Source organism: Carcharhinus amblyrhynchos, chromosome X (genome assembly GCF_965287045.1).
Source record: "Carcharhinus amblyrhynchos chromosome X, sCarAmb.v2.hapA, whole genome shotgun sequence".
In the NCBI taxonomy this organism is placed as follows: Eukaryota; Metazoa; Chordata; class Chondrichthyes; order Carcharhiniformes; family Carcharhinidae; genus Carcharhinus; species Carcharhinus amblyrhynchos.
Window position 1 is genome coordinate 8,553,548 of NC_137359.1, and position 25,454 is coordinate 8,579,001.

At 50.5% G+C, this 25,454-nt stretch overlaps 1 protein-coding gene across 2 annotated transcripts; it reads left to right on the top strand.

Annotated features, from left to right (window-relative positions):
- The first annotated feature begins 179 nt into the window (after positions 1–179).
- LOC145361960 (myosin light polypeptide 6-like) lies at positions 180–12,766 on the top strand. Of its 2 annotated transcripts, none has more exons than XM_080217961.1 (6): positions 180–260; positions 1,049–1,076; positions 5,847–5,990; positions 6,530–6,703; positions 8,532–8,609; positions 11,277–11,396. In XM_080217961.1, exons 1-6 carry the CDS (start codon positions 258–260, stop codon positions 11,303–11,305), a joined length of 456 nt encoding a protein of 151 aa, XP_080074087.1. In that variant the 5' UTR covers positions 180–257; the 3' UTR covers positions 11,306–11,396. The 2 variants fall into 2 exon arrangements, with proteins under 2 accessions (XP_080074087.1, XP_080074086.1); XM_080217960.1 differs by lacking the exon at positions 11,277–11,396 and adding an exon at positions 12,305–12,766 and having other exon boundaries at positions 181–260.
- Positions 12,767–25,454: the final 12,688 nt, after the last annotated feature.

Consider the following 25,454-nt stretch of genomic DNA (forward strand, 5'->3'; position numbering starts at 1 on the left):
TGGCGCTGCGGAGCAGGGATGAGGTCAGGGGGATGCCAGGCATTCCGGAGGCGCTCCTCGTCCATTGGTCCGCGGGGAGGCGGTCCCAGTGAGCAGCCTGCTGCTGATTGGAAGGCGCGGAGATCCAGGAGAATGCGGCGTCTGTGATTGGACAGAAGAGCTGTCAATCCACTGGGAGAGGCCGACAAAGAGAGGCAGACGGAGGGAGCGGCGCTGAGTGTGTGTGAGAGAGAGGGAGAGATAGTGAGAGAAGAACCATGGTGAGTTCATCCAGCTAAAGTCTATTCATTACTCTCACAAGTAGCTTCACATTAACAATGACCCAAGACGGGAAGGGAACCCGGGCCCCTGGCGCTGTGAAACAGCAGTGCTAACAACTGTACCACCCCTAGAGGGGAGAAAAGGAAGGAAGGGTGAGGGTGAAGGAGAAGGAGGGGGTGAGGGGGAGGGGGTGAGGGTGAAGTGGGGGGGGGGTGGTGGGTGAAGGAGAAGGAGGGGGGGGGGTGGTGGGTGAAGGAGAAGGAGGGGGGGGGGGTGGTGGGTGAAGGAGAAGGAGGGGGGGGGGGTGGTGGGTGAAGGAGAAGGAGGGGGGGGGGTGGTGGGTGAAGGAGAAGGAGGGGGGGGGGTGGTGGGTGAAGGAGAAGGAGGGGGGGGGTGGTGGGTGAAGGAGAAGGAGGGGGGGGGGGGTGGTGGGTGAAGGAGAAGGGGGGGGGGGGTGGTGGGTGAAGGAGAAGGAGGGGGGGGGGTGGTGGGTGAAGGAGAAGGAGGGGGGGGGGTGGTGGGTGAAGGAGAAGGGGGGGGGGGGTGGTGGGTGAAGGAGAAGGAGGGGGGGGGGTGGTGGGTGAAGGAGAAGGAGGGGGGGGGGTGGTGGGTGAAGGAGAAGGAGGGGGGGGGGTGGTGGGTGAAGGAGAAGGAGGGGGGGGGTGGTGGGTGAAGGAGAAGGAGGGGGGGGGGTGGTGGGTGAAGGAGAAGGAGGGGGGGGGGGGTGGTGGGTGAAGGGATAACTTCCTTGCTCCTGACATTGCTGTGTGTGTGTTTTTTATTGCAGTGTGATTTTACAGAAGATCAAATTGCTGGTAAGTCTGTGTCTTTGTTTGCAGCTGTTGATGAGGTGGGTTTATTTTTCAAGCCTGTTGGCTCAATCCAGATTGCCCCCCTCAGGGAGGGCAGTCCCTATGGGGAGGAACTCTCAGCCTGAATTACTGCTGAAGGCTCAGACAATGCCTCAGCCCCTCTCGCTGCCTCCCTCCTGGCCTTTGCCCCCTTTGACTGAGTCAGTGGCTGCAGAGACCGGAAACTGCGCCTTTCCCTTCCCCAGGCTGAATAACAACTCACTCACTCGCTCCAAATAAGGTGAAAGATCCTGTCTCTGCCTTCGCTAGCAGGCCCAGCCCTCAGCCATCCTCCCAGTCAGAGGAAGCAGCCCGTTCTCCTTTCCTCGCTCATTTCTGCTTTATTATTGGTCGCCTGGATAATGGAAAGACAGAGACCTGAAGAGAAGCTAAGAAGTCTTTATACAGTGTGTGTGGAATTCAACACATTGTAAAACAGTCCATTCAACCTGTTGACCCTTGTTTACTCCATTGCCACCCCTGCCCTTTTTCCACATAGTTTTTGCAATTTTTTTTACCCCCTTCACCTAACTGTCAAGTTCCTGTTTATCCTGATCTGCTCCGCTCCACACTCAGGCTGCGTGTTCCCGCTCCAAACGCTCACTGCATTTTTAAAAATGTTTTTCCTCGTGCTGTTGTTGTTTCTTCATTTAGTGTCTTTTGATTCTTGCTTCTTCCAGTGTCTCCCTGTTTAATCTTTCAAAACCCCTTGTAAGTCAATGATTGGTCCCAGGTTTTGTCATCTGTAAAGTTTGAAGTTGTGTCTTCCATACCCAATGTTACAATCTCCAAAGATGTGTAGGTTAGGTGGGTTAAATACGTGGAGTTATGGGGATGGGATCTGGGTGGGATGCTCTGTCAGAGTTGGTGCAGACTTGACAGGCCAAATGGCCTCCTGCACTATAGGAATTCTATACGTCAAGGTTTTATGTTTTAAACTATATTTATAACCAATAACTTAAATGCTATTAACTGAACACTTTTTTTGTAGGCAACTGATATTAGAAACTACAGTTCCCCTGTGACACACCAAGGAATTTACAGTCCACATTTGCCCCCAGTTTCTAATGAGTTCCTGTTTTGCCAAATTTTAATTACATGGGATAAGGTCGGGGAGAGGACCTGGGTAAGATACTCTGATGGAGAGTTGGTGCAGACTCGATGGGCTAAATTGCCTCTTTCTGCACAGTAAGGATTCTATAAGTTGCCAAGGTTTTTTCCATCAATTTCCTTAAATCCGTAACCAGCAGCATAGTATTCCTATGATTATTCTCCCTGACTGCCAAACCTGATCTTTTGGAATTAATGAGAGGCCTATCTCCCTCCTGCGGTCGACTCAGCGAGCTTAAAATCCAGCAGCCTTTCCCCTCTCTGAAGGCTGCAACCTGGTCTCAAAAATGGCTTCTTCTGTCCTCTTTCCCCAGGGCAACATCAAACACATTAACCTTGCATTCAGGTAGCACTGATAATTAGCTATCTTCAATCCCAACTCATTTTCATCTTGAAATGAATGGCTAGTTTAAACTGTTTACAACATGATGCTGACGCTACCTCTCTGGGACTTTGAGAGACTTGGGAGTCTACTTGTGGTAAACTCTGATTGCTACCATTGTCTCCCAGCATGTAGCTTCTCAGTAAAACAAGTTGAATGTTCCTTTGGTCTCGAACAATTAGACCATCCAGGCTTGCTGTCAGACTTGAGGTCACATTACCTCTGCACTCGCCCTAAATCTCTTCTCATACACTTTGCCTTTTTGTTTTGACTTCTCTGTTAAATTTGTTATATTCAGCCTGACTCTCTCTTGTGTTATTAACCTGAGATTGTATGTCTGTTTGGGTTTTGTTTTGCTCCATCTTGCTCCCAATTTCCTTAGCCATCCAGGGAATTTTGGATTTTTTGTTTTACTTTTTGTACCTCATCTGTACCCGATTGATCTCTTTTTAAAGACAGCTCCTTGTTCAGTTACAGTCTTGCTGTCTGTCTTTCTTTCCTGTTGATCTGGATCAGATTTTTCTTGCCCGATTGAATTTGGCCCTCCTCCAGTTGATATTTTACTCCCGATAGCTCCTTTTCCATAGTCAGACTAAACTGCAAGATGCAACAATCACCATCTCTGTTCCTCTACTAACGCTTAATTCACTTGGTCCACTTAATTCCCCAGAACCAGAGTCCCTACAGTGCTGAAGGAGGCCATTCGGTCTATCGAGTCTGCCCTGACTCTCTAAAAGAGCATCTTAACCAGGCCTGTCCTATCCCCATGGCCAATCCACCTAAACTAAACCTCTCTGGAGTGTGGGAGGAAAGCCACACAGACACAGGGAGAACATGCAGACTCTGCATAGACAGGAATCAAACCCGTGTCCCTGAGGCAGAAGTGCCAGTCACCGTGCTGCCCCAACTGGATGTAACAATGCTTTCCCCACCTCGTTGGACTCAACAGATTGATCAAGAAAAGTCTCTAGAGACATAGAAAATAGGAGCACAAGGAGGACATTCGGCGCTTTGAACCTGCTGATCGTGGCTGATCATCCAGCTCAACAGCCTGATCCCATTTCCTCTCTCTCTCTCTTTCCCCCCCCCCGCTCCCCCCAATATCCTTTGATCTCCTTCGCACCAAGAGCAATATCTAACTACTGCTTGAAAACATTCAATGTTTTGACCTCAACTGCTTTGTGGTAGTGAATTTTATAGGCTGACCACTTTCCAGGTGAAGACATTTCTCATCTCTGTTCTAAGCGCTCAACCCTGTATCTTCAAACTATTCTGGGCTCCCAGCCATTGTGAACATCCTTCTTGTATCTACCCTGTCTAGTCCTGTCAGAATTCTATAGGTCTCTGAACTCCAGCAAATATAATCTGAATCAACTCAATCTCTCATCGTACATGAGTCCTGTCATCCCAGGAATTAGTCTGGTAAACCTTCACTTGTACTCCCTCTATCACAAGAACATTCTTCCTCAGACAAGATGACCAAAACTGCGCACACTTCCAAATGTGGCCTAATCAAGGCCCTGTATAATTACAGCAAGATATCTTTGATCCTGTATTCATATCCTCTTTACTATGAAGACTAACATTTGCTTTTTTTACTGCCTGCTGCACCTGCATGCTTAACTTCAGTGACTGGTTTACAAGGACCCCCATATCTTGCTGCACATTCCTATCTCTCCATTTATAGCCATTCAGATAACCTGTCTTTCTGTTATTGCCACCAAAATGGATAACCTCACGTTTATTCACATACTGCACCTGCCATTCATTTGCCCACACACTCAACCTGTCCAAATCACTCTGAAGCATCTCTGTATCCTCCTCACAGCTCACCCTCCCATCCAGCTTCCTATCATCTTTCAGAAATATCCCCTTATCTACTCTTTAGGATATCCTGCATTATGACTTTGAGTTTTTGCACCTCCCAGTGATTTTCTTAAACGTGTTCCTCGATCTTTCCCACTTGTTGCTGGCCTGTAGCCCACACCCAGCAATGTAATGGAACCTCTTGTTTCTTAGCTCGAACCAAATAGATTCTGTTCTTGATCTCTCCAACATTGTAGTTAATCATAACTGTCACTATTTTTTCCATCCCTATTATTCCTAAACACCAGTTCGGGGGGGGATGGTGGTGTATCTGATGTCGCTGGGCATCAATCTGGAGACCCAGGCTAATGCTCTGTGGACACGGGTTCAAATCCCACCACGGCAGCTGGTGGAATTCAAAATCCATGAAGAAATTTGGAATTGAAAGCCAGTCTCTGATTAGTGAGCCAGATGGGTCTTTACGATAATGTCCTTTAGGGAAGGAAATTGTCATCCTTATCTGATCTGGCTGATGTGTGACTCCAAATTCTGTTTCACTTTTTACTGTGCTCTGAAATATTCAGCTCCAGGGCGATTGAGGATGGGTAACAAATACTGGTTTTGCCAGGGGTACCTGCATCCCACGAAAGATTAAATAAAAATATGTTCTGAGGTGTAATGGGTGTTGAACTAACGAACCATAGAATCCTGACATAGCAGAAAGAGGCGATTCAGCCCATTGGGCAGGTACTGAATCTGAAAGAGCATCTTGTCCAAGCCCATTCCTCCTGCCCTATCCCTGTAACCCCATGCATTTACCTTGGTCAGTGCACCTAACCCGCACATCTTTGGGAAGAAACCGGAGCACCCGGAGGAAACCCACGCAGACATGAGGAAAATGTGCAAACTCCACACAGACAGTGACCTGAGCTGGGAATCAAACCTGGGTTTCTAGCACTGTGCCATAAAAGTGCTGGGGAATGGAAAAGTGTGTATGGGGGTGGGGGCCTTTAGCTGTCAGAACTGAGCAAAGTCTGTTTTTTTTTCATCAGTTTCCCTTTGCAATGTTACGTAAGCTGGGACTTGGTGAACAAATGCTTCTATGTCAGTGGGGAGCCTGACAACATCCAGGAGAGTTGTGAGATGAAATACTTCCCAAAAGTTAGTGGAATGACTTCCCCAGTTAGTTTATAATTGGTGTGTGTTACAGGGCTGATTTTTCCAAAAGCTCTTAGTCTTTGTCCTCAATACTTTGTGCTGTCCTGTTTTATTGTCCCTTGAAGCGTAGATTGATACGGTCTCTGAATTGACCAGTATTCTCTGTCCTAAATCACCCACATTTTCATCGTGTTAAACGTCTCCTTGTTCCCCTCAAATCTAAGAATTTTGCTCTCTTTGCAACCTGTCCTTCTCTTGAGTAACTGTTTTCTTTGCAGAATTCAAAGAGGCATTCTACCTCTATGACCGCATTGGTGAAGGCCGTATCGGATACAGCCAGTTTGGGGATCTTCTGCGTGCTCTTGGTCAGAATCCCTGCAATGCTGAAGTCTTGAAAGTGCTTGGGAACCCGAAGCCAGAAGGTAGGTACAAGAGTATGCTGTGATTTTTGGGGGGTGAGGGGCCCTCTGGGGTACCCTGATCCACTCCTCCATCACACCCAACACTTCACCCCCTGCCCTCAGCACCTTTCCCATGCCATTGCAGAAGGTGCAGCACCTGCCCCTTTACCGCCACCCTGCTCACCATTCCAGGGCCCAAACACCCCTTTCGGGTGAAGCAATGCTTCACATGCACCTGAGATTTTTCAGCATTTTCTGGTTTTGTTGCTTGGAATACAAAAATTGAGGGACGGGGGGGGGATTCCAGAGGAATTTTTGAAATGAGAAGTGGATAAATACCTGAAGAGGGAGAGTTGCTTCGTGTGCATCAATATTTGATGGTTTTACTCTCCAGTTTGTTTGAGGAACTTGATCTTGTTCTGCTGGTGTAATTGGATAGTGTTTAATTCATTGTTTATGACAGTGTTACAGTATGTCTGAGTGGTTGCCGTGCAACGGTTTGGCAATTTTGGGTGTCTGCGACAATGACAGGATAAGTAAATTTGTCTTTCTGTTTTCAGACATGAATGTGAAAACTCTGGATTTTGAGCAGTTCCTTCCTAAGCTTCAGGACATTGCGAGAAACAAGGAACCAGGAACCTTTGAGGACTTTGTCGAGGGTCTGCGTGTCTTTGATAAGGAAGGCAATGGCACAGTGATGGGTGCTGAACTACGCCATGTGCTGGTCACTCTTGGTAAAGTTTCATTTTACCCATGTAATATTGCCATGAGTTTTGCAGACTGATACAAAGCTTTATATTTGATCTAATTCTGAGTTAAATTGCAGGATCAGAGAGCTTTCTGCTTAATTCTTTTAACCAGACTAGAATCGTGTGATGCTTTTCCTGAATTCAGTGCCTTTAAACTGGCTTACAACAGAACACATCCCATAATTTAACTTGGCACCCGTTTAGAGGTGTGGTGAGGTTAATGGTTCATGGCTGGAGTGGCTGGTTTTTCAGGTTCTCATTGGAAAGTATAAGAATTGAGTCAATTTCACAGCCCATTGAACCAAGCCTCCTCCTCCATATACCATGATGGTCACTAATCATGGGTTCCCTCCTGTTCCCTTATGTCCCCAGATCTGTCTATCTCGGTCTTAAATCTATTCAATGGTGGAGCATCCACAACTCTTTGGGATAGAGAATTCCAAAGATTCACCACCCTTTGAATGAAGACATTTCTTCTCATCTCAGTCCTAAATGGTCGGCCCCTTATCCTGAAACTGCGTCCCGTGTTCTAGATTCCCCAGTCAGGGGGGAAACAATATCTGTGTTTATCCTGTCAAACCCCATCAGAATGTTTCCATATGATCACCTCTCATTCTTCGATACTCCAGAGAATATCCACCCAATCTATTCAGTTTCTCATCCCAGGAACCAATCTAGTGAATCTTCACTCTACTGTCTCCAATGCAACTCTATCCTTCCTTAAATATGGAGACCAAAACTGCACACACTATTCCAGATGTAGTCTGACCAAAACCCTGTATAATTGTAGCAAGATTTCTTTATTCTTTCTATTCCAATCCCCTTGTAATAAAGTTCAGCATGCTACTGCCTGCTGTATCTGTGTGCTAACTTTCTGTATTCCTGGTACGAATACACCCAAATCTCTCTGCGTGTCATGCTATTGCACACCTTTTAAAGAGAAATCCTGTTTTTGTTAAAAAATGCCTAGGACCAAGTTGAATCGGGGAGGAGGGGAGTAGGGAGGCATTAGCTCAGTAGTGTTATTGCTGGACTAGTAATCTGGGGACCTGGGTTCAAATCCCACCACCCCAGATGGTGAAACTTGAATTTTAATAAAAATCTGGAATTAAGAATCTACTGATGACCATGAAACCATTATCAATTGTCGGAAAAACCCATCTGGTTCACTAATGTCCTTTAGGGAAGGAAATCTGCTGTCCTTACCTAGTCTGGCTTACATGTGATTGACCCCTAACTGCCCTGTGAAATGGTTGAGCAAGACACTCGGTTAAAGAGGCAATTAGGGATGGGCAATAAATGCTGGTCCAGCCAGCGACACCCATGTCCCATGAAAGAATATGAAAATAACCTTGTATTTCCCCACATTATACCACATCTGCCATCTTATTGCTCCTTCACTGACTTGAGCTGCTGATCTCCCTTTACAGCCGTTGTGTCCTCCAGCTTGTGTTGCTATGCTTTGTTTGGATACATCGCTCTGCTACTGAAACCCTTAGCCTTACTGTTGTCACCTCTCCCACGCAAATATTGGCCACACCTTCACCCCCCCACACTCCCTGAATTCCCTCTGCTCTGGTTAAAAACCCACCCACCCTCCTCACATCCCCTTCAGACCCACATTGCATTTCTCTCTAACAGGCAGCTTTTCTGTTCAGATAGTGTGTTAGCTCACCCACTTATCCAGTCTCTGTGCCTGATCACTAATCTGTCAACCTCCTGAGTGGGAGTGTTTACAGCTTCTGTTGGTTTTGGGATGATCAAAGTTGTTTTGGCTTTTTTTTCTGTAATCAGTGGCTGTTTTTTTTTCTAGGTGAGAAGATGACTGAGGAGGAAGTGGAGACTTTGCTGGCTGGTCACGAGGATGCCAATGGCTGCATCAACTATGAGGGTAAGTGCCATTCTCTGTCTGAGAGAATGAGCTAGGTTATAGCATGTACTAATCATTTACCTGCAGTCTTGAGAGCTGATCCAGATTTGAGTGTTGCTGTTTTGCTTGTGTATCTCTCACATTGTGTTATACACCAATCGAGATGCTGGGATGTATCGATGGTCGAGGTGGTGCCAGAACACGGTAAAGTGTTGGACAGAGCAAACAGTAAGCAGCTCACTCCAAGCAGACTCAACTTCTTGTTGTTTAGAATGGGGGAAGACCATCAGCATAGTTACTGTTTCCCAACTGGGCCATCTGTCTATCCAGAAAGCCCCTCGATCTGTTTTAATGATCCCTGGGTCTGTCCTCTGCTCCCCATCCAGGAATCCTGATCATTGGTCCAAAATGTACTGTTTATTGACTTCCTGCTCACAGCCCAATTCCATGGATTGATCACCCTTTTACCACCAATCTGAGACACTTCATTCCCCACAAGTTGTAGGAGCAGCAATAGGCCATTCAGCCCATCAAGTGCTCTGCCATTCAGTGAGATCGTGAATGATTACCCCTGCCTGCCCCATGTTGTCTATGTGGACTTTAGCAAGGCCTTTGACAAGGTACTGCGTGGCAGGTTGTTGCATAAAGTTAAATCTCATGGGATCCAGGGTGAGGTATTGAAATGGATACAAAATTGGCTTGATGACAGGAGACAGAGGGTGGTTGTACAAGGTTGTTTATCAAACTGGAGGTCTGTAACCAGTGGTGTGTCTCGGATCAGTGCTGGGCCCACTGTTATTTGTCATTTGTATTAATGATTTGGATGAGGAATGGTTCGTAAGTTTGCAGATAACATCAGAATCAGTGGACAGTGAAGAATGGGATCTCGATCAATTGGGCCAGTGGGCTGATGAATGGCAGATGGAGTTTAATTTAGACAAATGCGAGACGATGCATTTTGGTAGATTGAACCAGGGCAGGACTTACTCAAATGGTAGGGCGTTGGGGAGAGTTACAGAACAAAGATCTAGGGGTACAGGTTCATAGCTCCTTGGAAGTGGAGTCACAGGTGGACAGAGTGGTGAAGAAGGCATTCGACATGCTTGGTTTCATTGGTCAGAGCATTGAATACAGGAGTTGGGACGTCTTGTTGAAGTTGTACAAGACGTTGGTAAGGCCACACTTGGAATACTGTGTACAGTTCTGGTCACCCTATTATAGAAAGGATATTATTAAACTGGAAAGAGTGCAGAAAAGATTTATTAGGATGCTACTGGGACTTGATGGATTGAGTTATAAAGAGGGGCTGGATAGACTGGGACTTTTTCTGAAGCATAGGAGGCTGAGGGGTGACCTTTTATAGAGGTCTGTAAGACAATGAGGGGCATAGACAAGGTAGATAGTTAATATCTTTTCCCAAAGGTAGGGGTGTCTGAAACTGGAGGGCAAAGGTTTAAGGTGAGGGGAACAATTAAAGAACAACCCAGCACGGGAAACAGGCCCAATGAGCCCGCGCTGCCACTTTAACAAAGCATTTTCCTACACCTACCTTGCCCCGTGTGTAATGGTACCCCTATTGTGGTCAGACTCAGGGGAGAATAGTGTAGGGTCTATTTGGTACACCAATCAGCCTGAGAGCACATCTTTGGGGTGTGGGAGGAAACCGGAGGAACCCCACGCAACCACAGGGATAATGCACAAACTCCCACAGACACCGGCCCAAATCCATGTATCTGCACAGCAAACAGTGATAGTCACTGAGCTGTTGTGGTTGCCCGTCTGCTGGTCCGCGTTTAAGAGCACACAACGACACAAAGTACTAGGCCACTCTCAACATCCAAGAGCAGCCCACGCACGACCCACTGTGTGCATGCCCCTCGTTTGACAACAAGGCGGACCGACACACCTGTGGATTAAAAGAGACACAGATAGAAAAGTGTTCAGAGGGACAATTTTTTCACACAGAGGGTGGTGAGTGTCTGGAACAAGCTGCCAGAGGTGGTAGTAGAGGCAGGTACAATTTTGTCTTTTAAAAAGTGTTTAGACAGTTACATGGATATGATGGGTACAGAGGGATATGGGCCATGTGCAGGCAATTAGGATTAAAGGGATTAAAGGGGCAGTATGGACAATTTGGGCCAAAAGGCCTGTTTCCATGCTGTAAACCTCAGGCTAAGACTAACTGCTGCGTTTTAAATCAATTCCTCCCTGAAAGATGAACTCTGGTTCCCTGATTTTTGGGCTTTGTCCTGTCTGCACCCAATCATCCCAGGCTCATCCCTGAGGAGGGGCTTGCACGTGCTCGGAACAGGAACCCTGTCTCATTTTCTTCACCTTCCCTCCCCCCCTCTGACAGGTAGGGTTGCTGCTACCATCCTGGCTAACATTGTGTGAAGTGAGCCCAGGAGTTTCTGCTCCCAGTGACTGGCTCGCTCTGCTGGCTGAGACACTTGCCTGTGATTTTGAAAATAAAAGCTGCTGGGGTAATGTACCACTTCCCTGACCATCACAGTAAGATGTTGGTCACACACTCTCCAGGTCTGCCTCCTCGATGAAGAACCTTGGAAGCAATCCTTTAATTGGAGCCAGTTTGAAACTGCATTGAGTTGACTCCATGTCGAAATCTTGATTCAAACTGTATTTTTTTTTAAAAACACTTAGTTTAACATTTTTCTTCCTTTTTGACAGCTTTTGTCAGGCACATCATGTCTGGGTGAATGGCAGCCCAATGGTACGCCACATCGTCACATCCTTTCCCCCTGCCAATTGACCTGTTTTCTTTCCTTTTTGGCATGTTCTGCATGTGGCTTCTTCAAGGGGAGGGTGGGGCAGGGGCAGAATTATCTCTGGTCTCAACTATACTTCTGCCAAGCCAACTGAAGGAAAACCATTTTGACTCATTGACCGTTTTGTGCAGGTGTAACATTCGCTGTTTGCCTTTTCAAATTTACTGTCAGAACTGCCTTCTGATATCGATCTCGATACAATGATTGCTCTGACAGTTTCCTGTCAAAGATGGCTTAAAAGGGACGCCATTGCAGTCCCCAGTGCCCCTCAGGGATCAGTAAGTGACAGCTGATAACTGTGGTCCCTTCCTGGTGACGATGGAATAACGGCACAAAGCTGGGCTTCAAATGCTCCCAACTGCTGCTTGTGGGATCATTTGGCTAAAATGGTCTTCCTTTGGTATCTAATGTATTGCTGTGAATTGATGATGCCTGCATTCCTTTATCCAACTAGGCTTCTCTGGCCCGGCGGGAGAGCTGCCAAATGTTTTCCTGCTACTTTCTGTAGTTAGTGCAAACCAGAAACCGACTTCTACATCTGCTGTGCTCAGTAGATCCTGCGAGTGAGGGGGGATCGGGTTGGGGGCTGAAGGAGGGCTTCTGAAAGGTTCCGATTACCATGGATTTCAGCCAGATTATCTTCAGCAGGTTGTTCATTCTAATCGAGATGATTCCTGTAAATAATAGTTCTCTTTGCACAACAGTGACTCTCGATCTTACCGCTGGTTACGGTAAATTGGGATGATGCTATTTTGCATGTGACTCACTTGCTGTCTGTTTATATGCAAAAATAAGCAGGTTTTGCATATAGCTTTTTCCTGGATTTTTGGGTTGGTTTATCATAAAATTTCTCAATTTTTAATCGGAACCTTTCTTGAAATCTCGTCTCTGACAGAATGTTAAGAACTTCTCTCTCTTTTCCCTTCACAGAGCTGGTCCGGATGGTGATGAGCGGCTGATAGTCCTCTTGTACCTGTATTTTTAAGTGCCTTTTTTTTCCACCTATTTACGAACCCCCTTTTTCTAAATGAATTGTTTCTGTTTGTATTTATCAACACGCACGCAGGCTGGAGAATGGGATTCAAATGCACTGAGCTTGTCTGGAGGCTGATAGGAGCTAAATAGGTATCCAGTGAGGAAATGAGCCCTGGGTACATTGCAGGCCCCTGCCTCCTTCTCCAGTAAGAATGGGTATCCCCATGTGGTTCTAATTGAGTCTCCTGCCCCACTCCCACCCCTCACCACCAGCAAACCTTTTTCCTTGAAATAATCTAGTAGAAAAGTTGATTTGAAGATGAAAGGGAATGTGACTCCAGGTTTGGCTTCTGCTCAGATTGTATCAGCACACCAATCTTCTGTACTTCATTGCTTTCACATAATAAAATCTCACTGAAATTGTGTCCCTGGCTTGGCTTGACTGTGCTTTCTTCCAAATCGATGACCTTTTAAACTGCTGCTTGGGTTTTAACATGTGGCTGTGTAAACTGAACACGTTAAAGGGATGTGGAGAAGACTCGCACTGTTGCCTCATGGTGCCAGGGACCCAGGTCAGTGCCAGCCTTGTCACTGTGTGTAGTTTGCACATTCTCCCCTGTCTCTGAGTTTCCTCCTGCAGTCCAAAGATGACTGTCTAAATTGTGTGGATTAAATGGATTAGCCATGATAAATATGCTGGCTTATGGGGATAGGGCAGAGAGGAGGGTCTCTAAGGACTCAACAACCCTGTCTGTGTTGTCGGAGTAGTGATTGGTAAGGAGAGACAGCAATAAGGCTGTGAAGTGCTGCTCCCATGGATGCCCTCTCCCCTAGGAGTTGAGGGGTTCAAACTCCCACTGTTGAAACCCAAGCATGTAGTGGGGAAAATGAGTGCTGCATAGTGGGTGAACTGTTCAACCAGGAGGGTGGTGGTTAAAGAAAAGGAAGGGTTAATGTTCACTGCAGTAAAATTCAATCTTCTGCACCTCGCACTGTTCTTCAGGCAAGTTGAGCACAGTGCCAACATTCCTCAAGGCTGTTGTCTTTATGACGTTAATAACTACCCAATCATTTTTCTCTGAGCTGTTGATGACTTTTTATGGTTTTGTTTAATGCAAGTTCAGGAGAGGAGTGAATGTTCACTTGTGCCTTACGGATGCATTCTTTTACTGAGTTTCTGTAATGAATTGGAGAAACAGCATGTTGGGGGAGGACTTTGACATGTGAATTGTCCCAGTAAAGTCTGGGTTTGGAAAGTGGGGCGGGGGTGGGGAGGAGGAAGGTTTCTGAAGAGCATTCCGAGGAATTTTATCAGTATATTTCTGGACCGGCGTGTAATGACATTGCTGGATCTGGGGAACAAAGTGGGTCAAGTTTCATTCAGGGGAAATTTTGAGGGATAAAAGTTTTTAAGGTGAATGGTGGGGCAAGAAAAAATCCAAAACTCCTGGATGAGCGAAGTGATGAGTAGAAGTGGAAAATGTTCAATCTCGTGTGAAAACCACTAGAGCCACAGGTGGGTTAAAAGTGGCAGCAGGTCTAGAAATATGCAGCTAAGGACATCGAGAGAAGTAAGGGTGGAAAGTGAAGAACAACTGGATGTTTTAATCTTGTACTCCTGAGATGTAGAGTCAAATTTACAGTGCAATGGAGGTCAGTCAGCTTAACTGCAGTGATGGGAAAGCCTTTGGGAATGGTAATCCAGAACAAATATAACTCACTTTGACAACTGCAGATCAATCAAGGATAACCAACACTGATTTGTTTAAAAGTAAATGTTAAATCAATTTGATTGAGTTTTTGATGATGTAATAAGTTAATGTAGCATACACTGACATCCAAAATGCTTTTGACAAATTGCTGCAGCCACAGGCTGTCATGCAAACTGGATGCTGCAGTGGCTAAATTACTTTTCCAGAGAGCCAAAATGGAAACAAGACTGAATAGCCTCCTATAATGTAACCATTCTCTCATTTTACAAAATGTGTAGTTTCGTGGAACAGCAAATACACTGCCATAAATTATTCAAAGCTTTACAGCACAAGCTTTGCCTATCGTGTGCTTGCTCGCTGAAATGAGAGTCTGGCTACTGAATAGATGTGCTCTGCATTGTCCCAATTCTAAAATCAAGGTAGTTTTTCATTTGGCAGAGTACGTGAAAGACGTCGTCCCGTTCTTGTAGCCCTACATCAATCCCCAAACTAACCCCACTAACCCCTGCTTCTCTCCCCACGGCCTGCATCGATTCCCCAATCTAACCCCACCACCACCGCCCCCCCCCGCTCTCTCCCCATGGCCCTGTGTTGATCCCCCAATCTAACCCCACCGCCCCCCCCCCCCACCCCCCCGCGCGCTCTCCCCACGGCCCTGCATCGATCCCCCAATCTAACCCCCCCCACCCCCCGCTCTCTCCCCACGGCCCTGCATCGATCCCCCAATCTAACCCCCCCCCCCCCCGCTCTCTCCCCACGGCCCTGCATCGATCCCCCAATCTAACCCCCACGGCCCTGCATCGATCCCCCAATCTAACCCCCTCCCGCTCTCTCCCCACGGCCCTGCATCGATACCCCAATCTAACCCCCTCCCGCTCTCTCCCCACGGCCCTGCATCGATCCCCCAATCTAACCCCCTCCCGCTCTCTCCCCACGGCCCTGCATCGATCCCCCAATCTAACCCCCCCCCCGCTCTCTCCCCACGGCCCTGCATCGATCCCCCAATCTAACCCCCTCCCGCTCTCTCCCCACGGCCCTGCATCGATCCCCCAATCTAACCCCCCCCCGCTCTCTCCCCACGGCCCTGCATCGATCCCCCAATCTAACCCCCTCCCGCTCTCTCCCCACGGCCCTGCATCGATCCCCCAATCTAACCCCCCCCCCGCTCTCTCCCCACGGCCCTGCATCGATCCCCCAATCTAACCCCCTCCCGCTCTCTCCCCACGGCCCTGCATCAAAACTAATCCCGTACTCTCCCCATGGGCCTGTATCAATCCCCAAACTAATCCCACTGCCCAATCCCACAGCTGTGCAGCAACACTCAGTAATTCCTGAGATGAGGAGGAAGTTCTTCACCCAGAGTGTGGAATTCACTATCACAGGAAGCAGTTGAGGTCAAAACACTTGAATGTTTCTAAGAAGCGGTTAGATGTTGCTCTTGGGGGCGAAGGGGGAGGGTGGTGCTTGGGGGCAGAATCAGGCTCTTGTGTTGGATGATCAGCCAAGATCATGGTGAATATTGGAGCAGACTCCAAGGGCTGAATGACCTCCTGATTTTATGCTAGGACAGTACTAAGAGTTTGCCATTTTGATAAGCAGTTGTGATGTGGAGATGCCAGCATTGGATTGGGGTAAACAGTAAGAAGTCTCACAAGACCAGGTTAAAATCCAACAGGTTTATTTGGTAGCACGAGCTTTCGGAGTGTTGCTCTATCAGGTGAGTGAAGAGTTCAGTTCACAAACAGACTCATTTCCAAGATAATGGTTGGAGTGTTAACCATGATCCTGTTGGATGTTAAGCTGGTGATAAGCAGTGGTTCTCTGTCCCCACAGCCTCCATTCAGCAAACGGCACAGACGCTTCCCCTGCTGTGCTGACAAAACCTACTTTGGAAGCAACATTTACAGAGAGGACGCTGATGATTGTGTCAGTTTTGTGGCTCAGAGCCTGCTCTGTACTATTTCAAACAGCAAATACATTCCCCTCATCACAACAGCTGCCTTCAAAAGGACTGCATCGCACTGAAAGCTTGGAATGTGACAGGGAAAGACAGAGAGAGAGAGAGCTGGGGGGGGGACCAGAGAGAGAGAGGAGGGGGGGGGGTGCCAGAGAGAGTTTGGGAGGAAGGGGGCCCTGAGAGAGTTGGGGGGGAGGGGGCCAGAGGGGGGATGGAGAGGGTGAGGGAGGGGAGGGGGTCAGGGAAGGGGCGAGGGAGGGGAGGGTGAACGAAAGAGCTCTCTCTCTCTGTTGCTCTCCCTCTCCCCCTCCCCATCTCCTCCTCGCCCTCGCTCTGCCTCTGTCTCTCTCTCCGTCTCCTCCTCGACCTCGCTCTGTCTCTGTCTCTCTCTCCGTCTCCTCCTCGCCCTCGCTCTGTCTCTGTCTCTCTCTCCGTCTCCTCCTCGCCCTCGCTCTGTCTCTGTCTCTCTCTCCGTCTCCTCCTCGCCCTCGCTCTGTCTCTGTCTCTCTCTCCGTCTCCTCCTCGCCCTCGCTCTGTCTCTCTCCGTCTCCTCCTCGCCCTCGCTCTGTCTCTGTCTCTCTCTCCGTCTCCTCCTCGCCCTCGCTCTGTCTCTCGCTCCGTCTCCTCCTCGCCCTCGCTCTGTCTCTCTCTCTCTCCGTCTCCTCCTCGCCCTCGCTCTGCCTCTGTCTCTCTCTCCGTCTCCTCCTCGCCCTCGCTCTGTCTCTGTCTCTCTCTCCGTCTCCTCCTCGCCCTCGCTCTGTCTCTGTCTCTCTCTCCGTCTCCTCCTCGCCCTCGCTCTGTCTCTGTCTCTCTCTCCGTCTCCTCCTCGCCCTCGCTCTGTCTCTGTCTCTCTCTCCGTCTCCTCCTCGCCCTCGCTCTGTCTCTGTCTCTCTCTCCGTCTCCTCCTCGCCCTCGCTCTGTCTCTGTCTCTCTCTCCGTCTCCTCCTCGCCCTCGCTCTGTCTCCGTCTCCTCCTCGCCCTCGCTCTGTCTCTGTCTCTCTCCGTCTCCTCCTCGCCCTCGCTCTGTCTCTGTCTCTCTCTCCGTCTCCTCCTCGTCCTCGCTCTGTCTCTGTCTCTCGCTCCGTCTCCTCCTCGCCCTCGCTCTGTCTCTCTCTCTCTCCGTCTCCTCCTCGCCCTCGCTCTGTCTCTCTCTCTCTCTCCGTCTCCTCCTCGCCCTCGCTCTGTCTCTGTCTCTCGCTCCGTCTCCTCCTCGCCCTCGCTCTGTCTCTGTCTCTCTCTCCGTCTCCTCCTCGCCCTCGCTCTGTCTCTCTCTCTCTCTCCGTCTCCGTCTCGCCCTCGCTCTGTCTCTGTCTCTCGCTCCGTCTCCTCCTCGCCCTCGCTCTGTCTCTGTCTCTCGCTCCGTCTCCTCCTCGCCCTCGCTCTGTCTCTGTCTCTGTCTCTCGCTCCGTCTCCTCCTCGCCCTCGCTCTGTCTCTCTCTCCGTCTCCTCCTCGCCCTCGCTCTGTCTCTGTCTCTCTCTCCGTCTCCTCCTCGCCCTCGCTCTGTCTCTCTCTCTCTCTCCGTCTCCTCCTCGCCCTCGCTCTGTCTCCGTCTCCTCCTCGCCCTCGCTCTGTCTCTGTCTCTCTCCGTCTCCTCCTCGCCCTCGCTCTGTCTCTGTCTCTCTCTCCGTCTCCTCCTCGCCCTCGCTCTGTCTCTGTCTCTCTCTCCGTCTCCTCCTCGCCCTCGCTCTGTCTCTGTCTCTCTCTCCGTCTCCTCCTCGCCCTCGCTCTGTCTCTGTCTCTCTCTCCGTCTCCTCCTCGCCCTCGCTCTGTCTCTGTCTCTCTCTCCGTCTCCTCCTCGCCCTCGCTCTGTCTCCGTCTCTCTCTCCGTCTCCTCCTCGCCCTCGCTCTGTCTCCCTCTCTCTCTCCGTCTCCTCCTCGCCCTCGCTCTGTCTCTGTCTCTCTCTCCGTCTCCTCCTCGCCCTCGCTCTGTCTCTGTCTCTCTCTCCGTCTCCTCCTCGCCCTCGCTCTGTCTCTCTCTCTCTCTCCGTCTCCTCCTCGCCCTCGCTCTGTCTCTCTCTCTCTCTCCGTCTCCTCCTCGCCCTCGCTCTGTCTCTCTCTCTCTCTCCGTCTCCTCCTCGCCCTCGCTCTGTCTCTCTCTCTCTCTCCGTCTCCTCCTCGCCCTCGCTCTGTCTCTGTCTCTCTCTCCGTCTCCTCCTCGCCCTCGCTCTGTCTCTGTCTCTCTCTCCGTCTCCTCCTCGCCCTCGCTCTGTCTCTGTCTCTCTCTCCGTCTCCTCCTCGCCCTCGCTCTGTCTCTGTCTCTCTCTCCGTCTCCTCCTCGCTCTGTCTCTGTCTCTCTCTCCGTCTCCTCCTCGCCCTCGCTCTGTCTCTCTCTCTCTCTCCGTCTCCTCCTCGCCCTCGCTCTGTCTCTGTCTCTCTCTCCGTCTCCTCCTCGCCCTCGCTCTGTCTCTGTCTCTCTCTCCGTCTCCTCCTCGCCCTCGCTCTGTCTCTGTCTCTCTCTCCGTCTCCTCCTCGCCCTCGCTCTGTCTCTGTCTCTCTCTCCGTCTCCTCCTCGCCCTCGCTCTGTCTCTGTCTCTCTCTCCGTCTCCTCCTCGCCCTGTCTCTGTCTCTCTCTCCGTCTCCTCCTCGCCCTCGCTCTGTCTCTGTCTCTCTCTCCGTCTCCTCCTCGCCCTCGCTCTGTCTCTGTCTCTCTCTCCGTCTCCTCCTCGCCCTCGCTCTGTCTCTGTCTCTCTCTCCGTCTCCTCCTCGCCCTCGCTCTGTCTCTGTCTCTCTCTCCGTCTCCTCCTCGCCCTCGCTCTGTCTCTGTCTCTGTCTCTCTCCGTCTCCTCCTCGCCCTCGCTCTGTCTCTGTCTCTCTCTCCGTCTCCTCCTCGCCCTCGCTCTGTCTCTGTCTCTCGCTCCGTCTCGCCCTCGCTCTGTCTCTGTCTCTCTCTCCGTCTCCTCCTCGCCCTCGCTCTGTCTCTCGCTCCGTCTCGCCCTCGCTCTGTCTCTGTCTCTCTCTCCGTCTCCTCCTCGCCCTCGCTCTGTCTCTGCCTCTCTCTCCGTCTCCTCCTCGCCCTCGCTCTGTCTCTGCCTCTCTCTCCGTCTCCTCCTCGCCCTCGCTCTGTCTCTGTCTCTCTCTCCGTCTCCTCCTCGCCCTCGCTCTGTCTCTGTCTCTCTCTCCGTCTCCTCCTCGCCCTCGCTCTGTCTCTCTCCGTCTCCTCCTCGCCCTCGCTCTGTCTCTCTCTCTCTCTCCGTCTCCTCCTCGCCCTCGCTCTGTCTCTGTCTCTGTCTCCGTCTCCTCCTCGCCCTCGCTCTGTCTCTGTCTCTCTCTCCGTCTCCTCCTCGCCCTCGCTCTGTCTCTGTCTCTCTCCGTCTCCTCCTCGCCCTCGCTCTGTCTCTCTCTCTCTCTCCGTCTCCTCCTCGCCCTCGCTCTGTCTCTCTCTCTCTCTCCGTCTCCTCCTCGCCCTCGCTCTGTCTCCGTCTCTCTCTCCGTCTCCTCCTCGCCCTCGCTCTGTCTCTCTCTCTCTCTCCGTCTCCTCCTCGCCCTCGCTCTGTCTCTCTCTCCGTCTCCTCCTCGCCCTCGCTCTGTCTCTCTCTCTCTCTCCGTCTCCTCCTCGCTCTGTCTCTCTCTCTCTCTCCGTCTCCTCCTCGCCCTCGCTCTGTCTCTGTCTCTCTCTCCGTCTCCTCCTCGCCCTCGCTCTGTCTCTGTCTCTCTCTCCGTCTCCTCCTCGCCCTCGCTCTGTCTCTGTCTCTCTCTCCGTCTCCTCCTCGCCCTCGCTCTGTCTCTGTCTCTGTCTCTCTCCGTCTCCTCCTCGCCCTCGCTCTGTCTCTGTCTCTCTCTCCGTCTCCTCCTCGCCCTCGCTCTGTCTCTGTCTCTCGCTCCGTCTCACCCTCGCTCTGTCTCTGTCTCTCTCTCCGTCTCCTCCTCGCCCTCGCTCTGTCTCTCGCTCCGTCTCGCCCTCGCTCTGTCTCTGTCTCTCTCTCCGTCTCCTCCTCGCCCTCGCTCTGTCTCTGTCTCTCTCTCCGTCTCCGTCTCGCCCTCGCTCTGTCTCCGTCTCTCTCTCCGTCTCCTCCTCGCCCTCGCTCTGTCTCTGTCTCTCTCCGTCTCCTCCTCGCCCTCGCTCTGTCTCTGTCTCTCTCCGTCTCCTCCTCGCCCTCGCTCTGTCTCTGTCTCTCTCTCCGTCTCCTCCTCGCCCTCGCTCTGTCTCTGTCTCTCTCCGTCTCCTCCTCGCCCTCGCTCTGTCTCTGTCTCTCTCCGTCTCCTCCTCGCCCTCGCTCTGCCTCTGTCTCTGTCTCTCTCTCCGTCTCCTCCTCGCCCTCGCTCTGTCTCTCGCTCCGTCTCGCCCTCGCTCTGTCTCTCGCTCCGTCTCCTCCTCGCCCTGCCTCTGTCTCTCGCTCCGTCTCCTCCTCGCCCTCGCTCTGTCTCTGTCTCTCTCTCCGTCTCCTCCTCGCCCTCGCTCTGTCTCTCTCCGTCTCCTCCTCGCCCTCGCTCTGTCTCTCTCTCTCTCTCCGTCTCCTCCTCGTCCTCGCTCTGTCTCTGTCTCTCGCTCCGTCTCGCCCTCGCTCTGTCTCTGTCTCTCTCTCCGTCTCCTCCTCGCCCTCGCTCTGTCTCTCTCTCTCTCTCCGTCTCCTCCTCGTCCTCGCTCTGTCTCTGTCTCTGTCTCTCGCTCCGTCTCGCCCTCGCTCTGTCTCTCTCTCCGTCTCCTCCTCGTCCTCGCTCTGTCTCTGTCTCTGTCTCTCGCTCCGTCTCGCCCTCGCTCTGTCTCTGTCTCTCTCCGTCTCCTCCTCGCCCTCGCTCTGTCTCTGTCTCTCTCTCCGTCTCCTCCTCGCCCTCGCTCTGTCTCTCTCTCCGTCTCCTCCTCGCCCTCGCTCTGTCTCTCTCTCTCGCTCCGTCTCCTCCTCGCCCTCGCTCTGTCTCTGTCTCTCTCCGTCTCCTCCTCGCCCTCGCTCTGTCTCTGTCTCTCTCTCCGTCTCCTCCTCGCCCTCGCTCTGTCTCTGTCTCTCTCTCCGTCTCCTCCTCGCCCTCGCTCTGTCTCTGTCTCTCTCTCCGTCTCCTCCTCGCCCTCGCTCTGTCTCTCTCTCTCGCTCCGTCTCCTCCTCGCCCTCGCTCTGTCTCTGTCTCTCTCCGTCTCCTCCTCGCCCTCGCTCTGTCTCTGTCTCTCTCTCCGTCTCCTCCTCGCCCTCGCTCTGCCTCTGTCTCTCGCTCCGTCTCCTCCTCGCCCTGTCTCTGTGTCTCTCTCCGTCTCCTCCTCGCCCTCGCTCTGTCTCTGTCTCTCGCTCCGTCTCGCCCTCGCTCTGTCTCTCTCTCCGTCTCCTCCTCGCCCTGTCTCTGTCTCTGTCTCTCGCTCCGTCTCCTCCTCGCCCTGTCTCTGTCTCTGTCTCCTCCTCGCCCTCGCTCTGTCTCTGTCTCTCTCTCCGTCTCCTCCTCGCCCTCGCTCTGTCTCTGTCTCTCGCTCCGTCTCCTCCTCGCCCTCGCTCTGTCTCTGTCTCTCGCTCCGTCTCCTCCTCGCCCTCGCTCTGTCTCTGTCTCTCGCTCCGTCTCCTCCTCGCCCTCGCTCTGTCTCTGTCTCTCTCTCCGTCTCCTCCTCGCCCTCGCTCTGTCTCTGTCTCTCGCTCCGTCTCCTCCTCGCCCTCGCTCTGTCTCTGTCTCTCTCTCCGACTCCTCCTCGCCCTCGCTCTGTCTCTGTCTCTCGCTCCGTCTCCTCCTCGCCCTGTCTCTGCCTCTGTCTCTGTCTCTCTCTCCGTCTCCTCCTCGCCCTCGCTCTGTCTCTGTCTCTGGCTCCGTCTCCTCCTCGCCCTCGCTCTGTCTCTCTCTCTCTCTCCGTCTCCTCCTCGCCCTCGCTCTGTCTCTGTCTCTGGCTCCGTCTCCTCCTCGCCCTCGCTCTGTCTCTGTCTCTCTCTCCGTCTCGCCCTCGCTCTGTCTCTGTCTCTCGCTCCGTCTCCTCCTCGCCCTCGCTCTGTCTCTGTCTCCTAGCTGCAGGAGGAAGGTCCAGTTGGAAACTCCAGTAGCTGAAGGGGTGATAAGCAGGGAAATAATAAAATTTCCAATCTGACATTACTTGGAATATTGGTAATAGACCAGAAAATGAATCCAGTGCTGCTCTGATATTTAATAAGTACAGTTTATTCTTTAGCAGTTTCCCATGATAGCGAAAGCTATATAGACTACAGAGTTACAGACTAAATACATTTTGACAAAACACTACAATTGAAATACCCATTTGTAAAAAGAACAGTCCGTTTTAAGGGCTTGCCGAGAACTTGTTTTACACTTAGACATTCTGTGTTAACATCTGACTGTTGTAACATTAAAATAACTTTCTTGGGCAATATGGGCTGGAAGGTAAATTCTCACTACCCATTAAATCAGTGATAGGAAGACTTCATATGGTAGGCTGCTACAACCTTCAGTACGTGTATTTTCATGGATTTTTTAAAAAATTGGATTCCTTCAAACCCTGTTGAAATGAATTTCAGGAAAGGCTGCATAAATGCTCAGGTAATACTGCAGGGTTTTTTTGGGAATACAGAAGTATTTTGAACGCAGAAGGAAGCTTCTAAAGGTGATAGAATGGGAGTGAGTCTGGTTAACTCCAAGGCAGTTACAATCCATCAGACGAATCACAAAACACCAGCTTCTTTCAAAAGCTTCAAACTCGATAAAAAAAATCCCATTTTTAACGTGCTGATAACAGGGAACAGCACAGATATACACAGCCAGCATAGTTCACAGATAGGCAATTCCAACATCAAATAAGAAAATATTAATATAGAAATGAGCAAATATACAATAAAAAGCCATGTTTTCAACAAAAAGGAAGTGTACATGGGCTGTGCCCCCACCCATGCGATCGCCACCTATCACTACTTGGGGGAAATATCAGGGCCAATTTGAACTCAATACACCTAGTAAGGTTTTCAAATCAGAGGGTGGCACCGACTGGCCATTCACATTCTATCCCACCAATTGCCATTTTGCCCTTGATGAGGCGCTGGGCTGCGTCAGTCAGAGCCTCATTCAATGGTGTTGGTCAACTCCTACACCATTTCTTAAACACGGATTGTGATGTCCAAGTGGGCAGCTCTGCCCACTAGCGTGTGAGGAAAGGGCCAGAGTTCTCATGTCTGGAGACTCCATTCCCCTGCCAACAGGATTGGGATTTCTGTGGAGTGCTGACAATGGGCCTTCTCATCCTTACAGAATAACATTTCCCCACTCATTTAGTCAACAGTGAATCGAGGCACAATAGGATTTCATTCTAAGGGTTTGGGGAGGGGATCTGCAAGTGACTCCACACCCAGTTATACACTTGCCTTATTTCCATTGATGGAAATCAGCCTGAGTATCAAAGGGGCTGTCAATTCACAAGCAACTGTTAGAACTATAAAACCACAGAATCTCTACAGTGCAGGAGGCCATTCAGGCCATTGAGTTCATACCGACCCTCCAAAAGAGCACTCTACCTTGGCCCACTCCCCTCCGCCCCATCCCCATAACCCCAACATTTACCATGGCCAATCCACCTAACCTGCACATCTTTGGACACTAAGGGACAATTTAGCATGGCCAATCCACCTAACCTGCACATCTTTGGACACTAAGGGGCAATTTAGCATGGCCAATCCACCCTAACCTGTGCACCTTTGGACACTAAGGGGCAATTTAGCATGGCCAATCCACCCTAACCTGTGCACCTTTGGACACTAAGGGGCAATTTAGCATGGCCAATGCACCTAACCTGCACATCTTTGGACTGTAGGAGGAAACCAGAGCACCCAGAGGAAACCCATGCAGACACAGGGAGAATGTGCAGACTCCACACAGTGACCTGAGGCTGGAATTGAAGCTGGGACCCTGGCGCTGTGAAGCAGCAATGCTAAGCACTGTGCGCACCCTAGTAGTAGTAGATAAAATTACACACAGCTGAAGGAAGCCTATTAAACACTTCAGAGTGCTGCTCTTTTCCCCAGTTAGATGGGCTGGAATCTCTCTCATACTGAAAGGACTGCTGCAATTCCATGGACTGTGGGGTAGTGGCCTTCTGAATAAGAATGGGGACTCTCACTATTCACAGGCCTGCACGCTGTCTGGAGCTACATACATGGTTCAGTCAGTTGCAATCCTGCTCATTAAGTCAGTGGCAGGAACAGGTTACAATGAAAACCCTCTGAGTTATTTCCGGTTTGACAGTGACGGATATATCACCATCACGTAGTGAGACAGGGGAAAGCGCTGGGCCTGGGAGAACAGCCCACATTACGCGATGAACACACCGGTCATGTCAAGTGTAACTAAACTTGTTTAACATTCTAAACTGGAACTGGACAAACAGCTTCAACAGAGGAAGATGACTATCCTGGCAGGATAGAGGCGAGACTGGAATGTGTTGTCATCTGTTCACTTCATCTCAGTCTAGATGCTGAATCTGACAGATTGCCAACCCTGTCAGTGACAGAATAAAGAGCCCAACACTGGCACAGGCCAAGGGCTCTTTTTGAAATTTCTGGACCTTTTTTTTATAGAGTATTGTACAATGCTTGCAGGAACTATTGAGAAGGGGATAAAAGGAGGAGGAGGAACTGATTTAAAGTTTAAAGTTTATTTATTAGTGTCACAAGTAGGCTTACATTAACACTGCAATAAAGTTACTGTGAAAATCCCCTAGTCACCACACTCCGATGCCTGTTTGGGTACACTGAGGGAGAATTTAGCACGGCCAATGCGCCCTAACCAGCACGTCTTTCTGACTGTAGGAGGAAACTGGAGCACCAGGACGAAACCCACGCAGACACGGAGAGAGCATGCACACTCCATATGGACAGTGACCTGAGCCAGGAATCGAACCCAGGTCCCTGGCACTGTGAGGCAGCAGCGCTAATCGCTATGCCGTGTTATACCATGGTTTTAGTGGGCAGGGAGTGTACAAGATTTCTAAATGGCCAGCTCGTAACATTGAAAGAAATTCTTTCTATGCCACTTCATTCTTTCAGAAGATGGTTTGAGTCAACGCCTGTCTCTTTGTGATACTGCCTCACAGTGCCGCCATTTCCTGGCTACACATCAATGGACAGAAAACACTGCAATGTCATCCAACACTCCTTTTCCCAGATGTAACTTTTCAGACTGAGAACAGATGGGAAATGAGATAGCTGAGGGTGCTGACAAAACAAACTACTGGCACAACTTTAAAAATGACTGCATTAGCATTACAGCTAAAACCTCCCCAATAAAATGCTACAGGGAAGGAGAGGGGAGCTGAAAGATCCCAAAAGATCAGACACATCTTACAGCAGAATGAGGAGCTCACTCCTCAGGTCATCTTAATCCAATCTCTCATCGAGTACGCACGCAACCCGAGTGACTACTGGCCACTGTGGGTGTGGCGTAAACCCCAGGTTCTAGTAACTGCTCTTTCACTGTTTGAGCACTGAGGAAAGACAGACTCCTGTTATGAAAACGCTAGACTTGCATTAGGGGCCAGCCTCAATTGTTGGG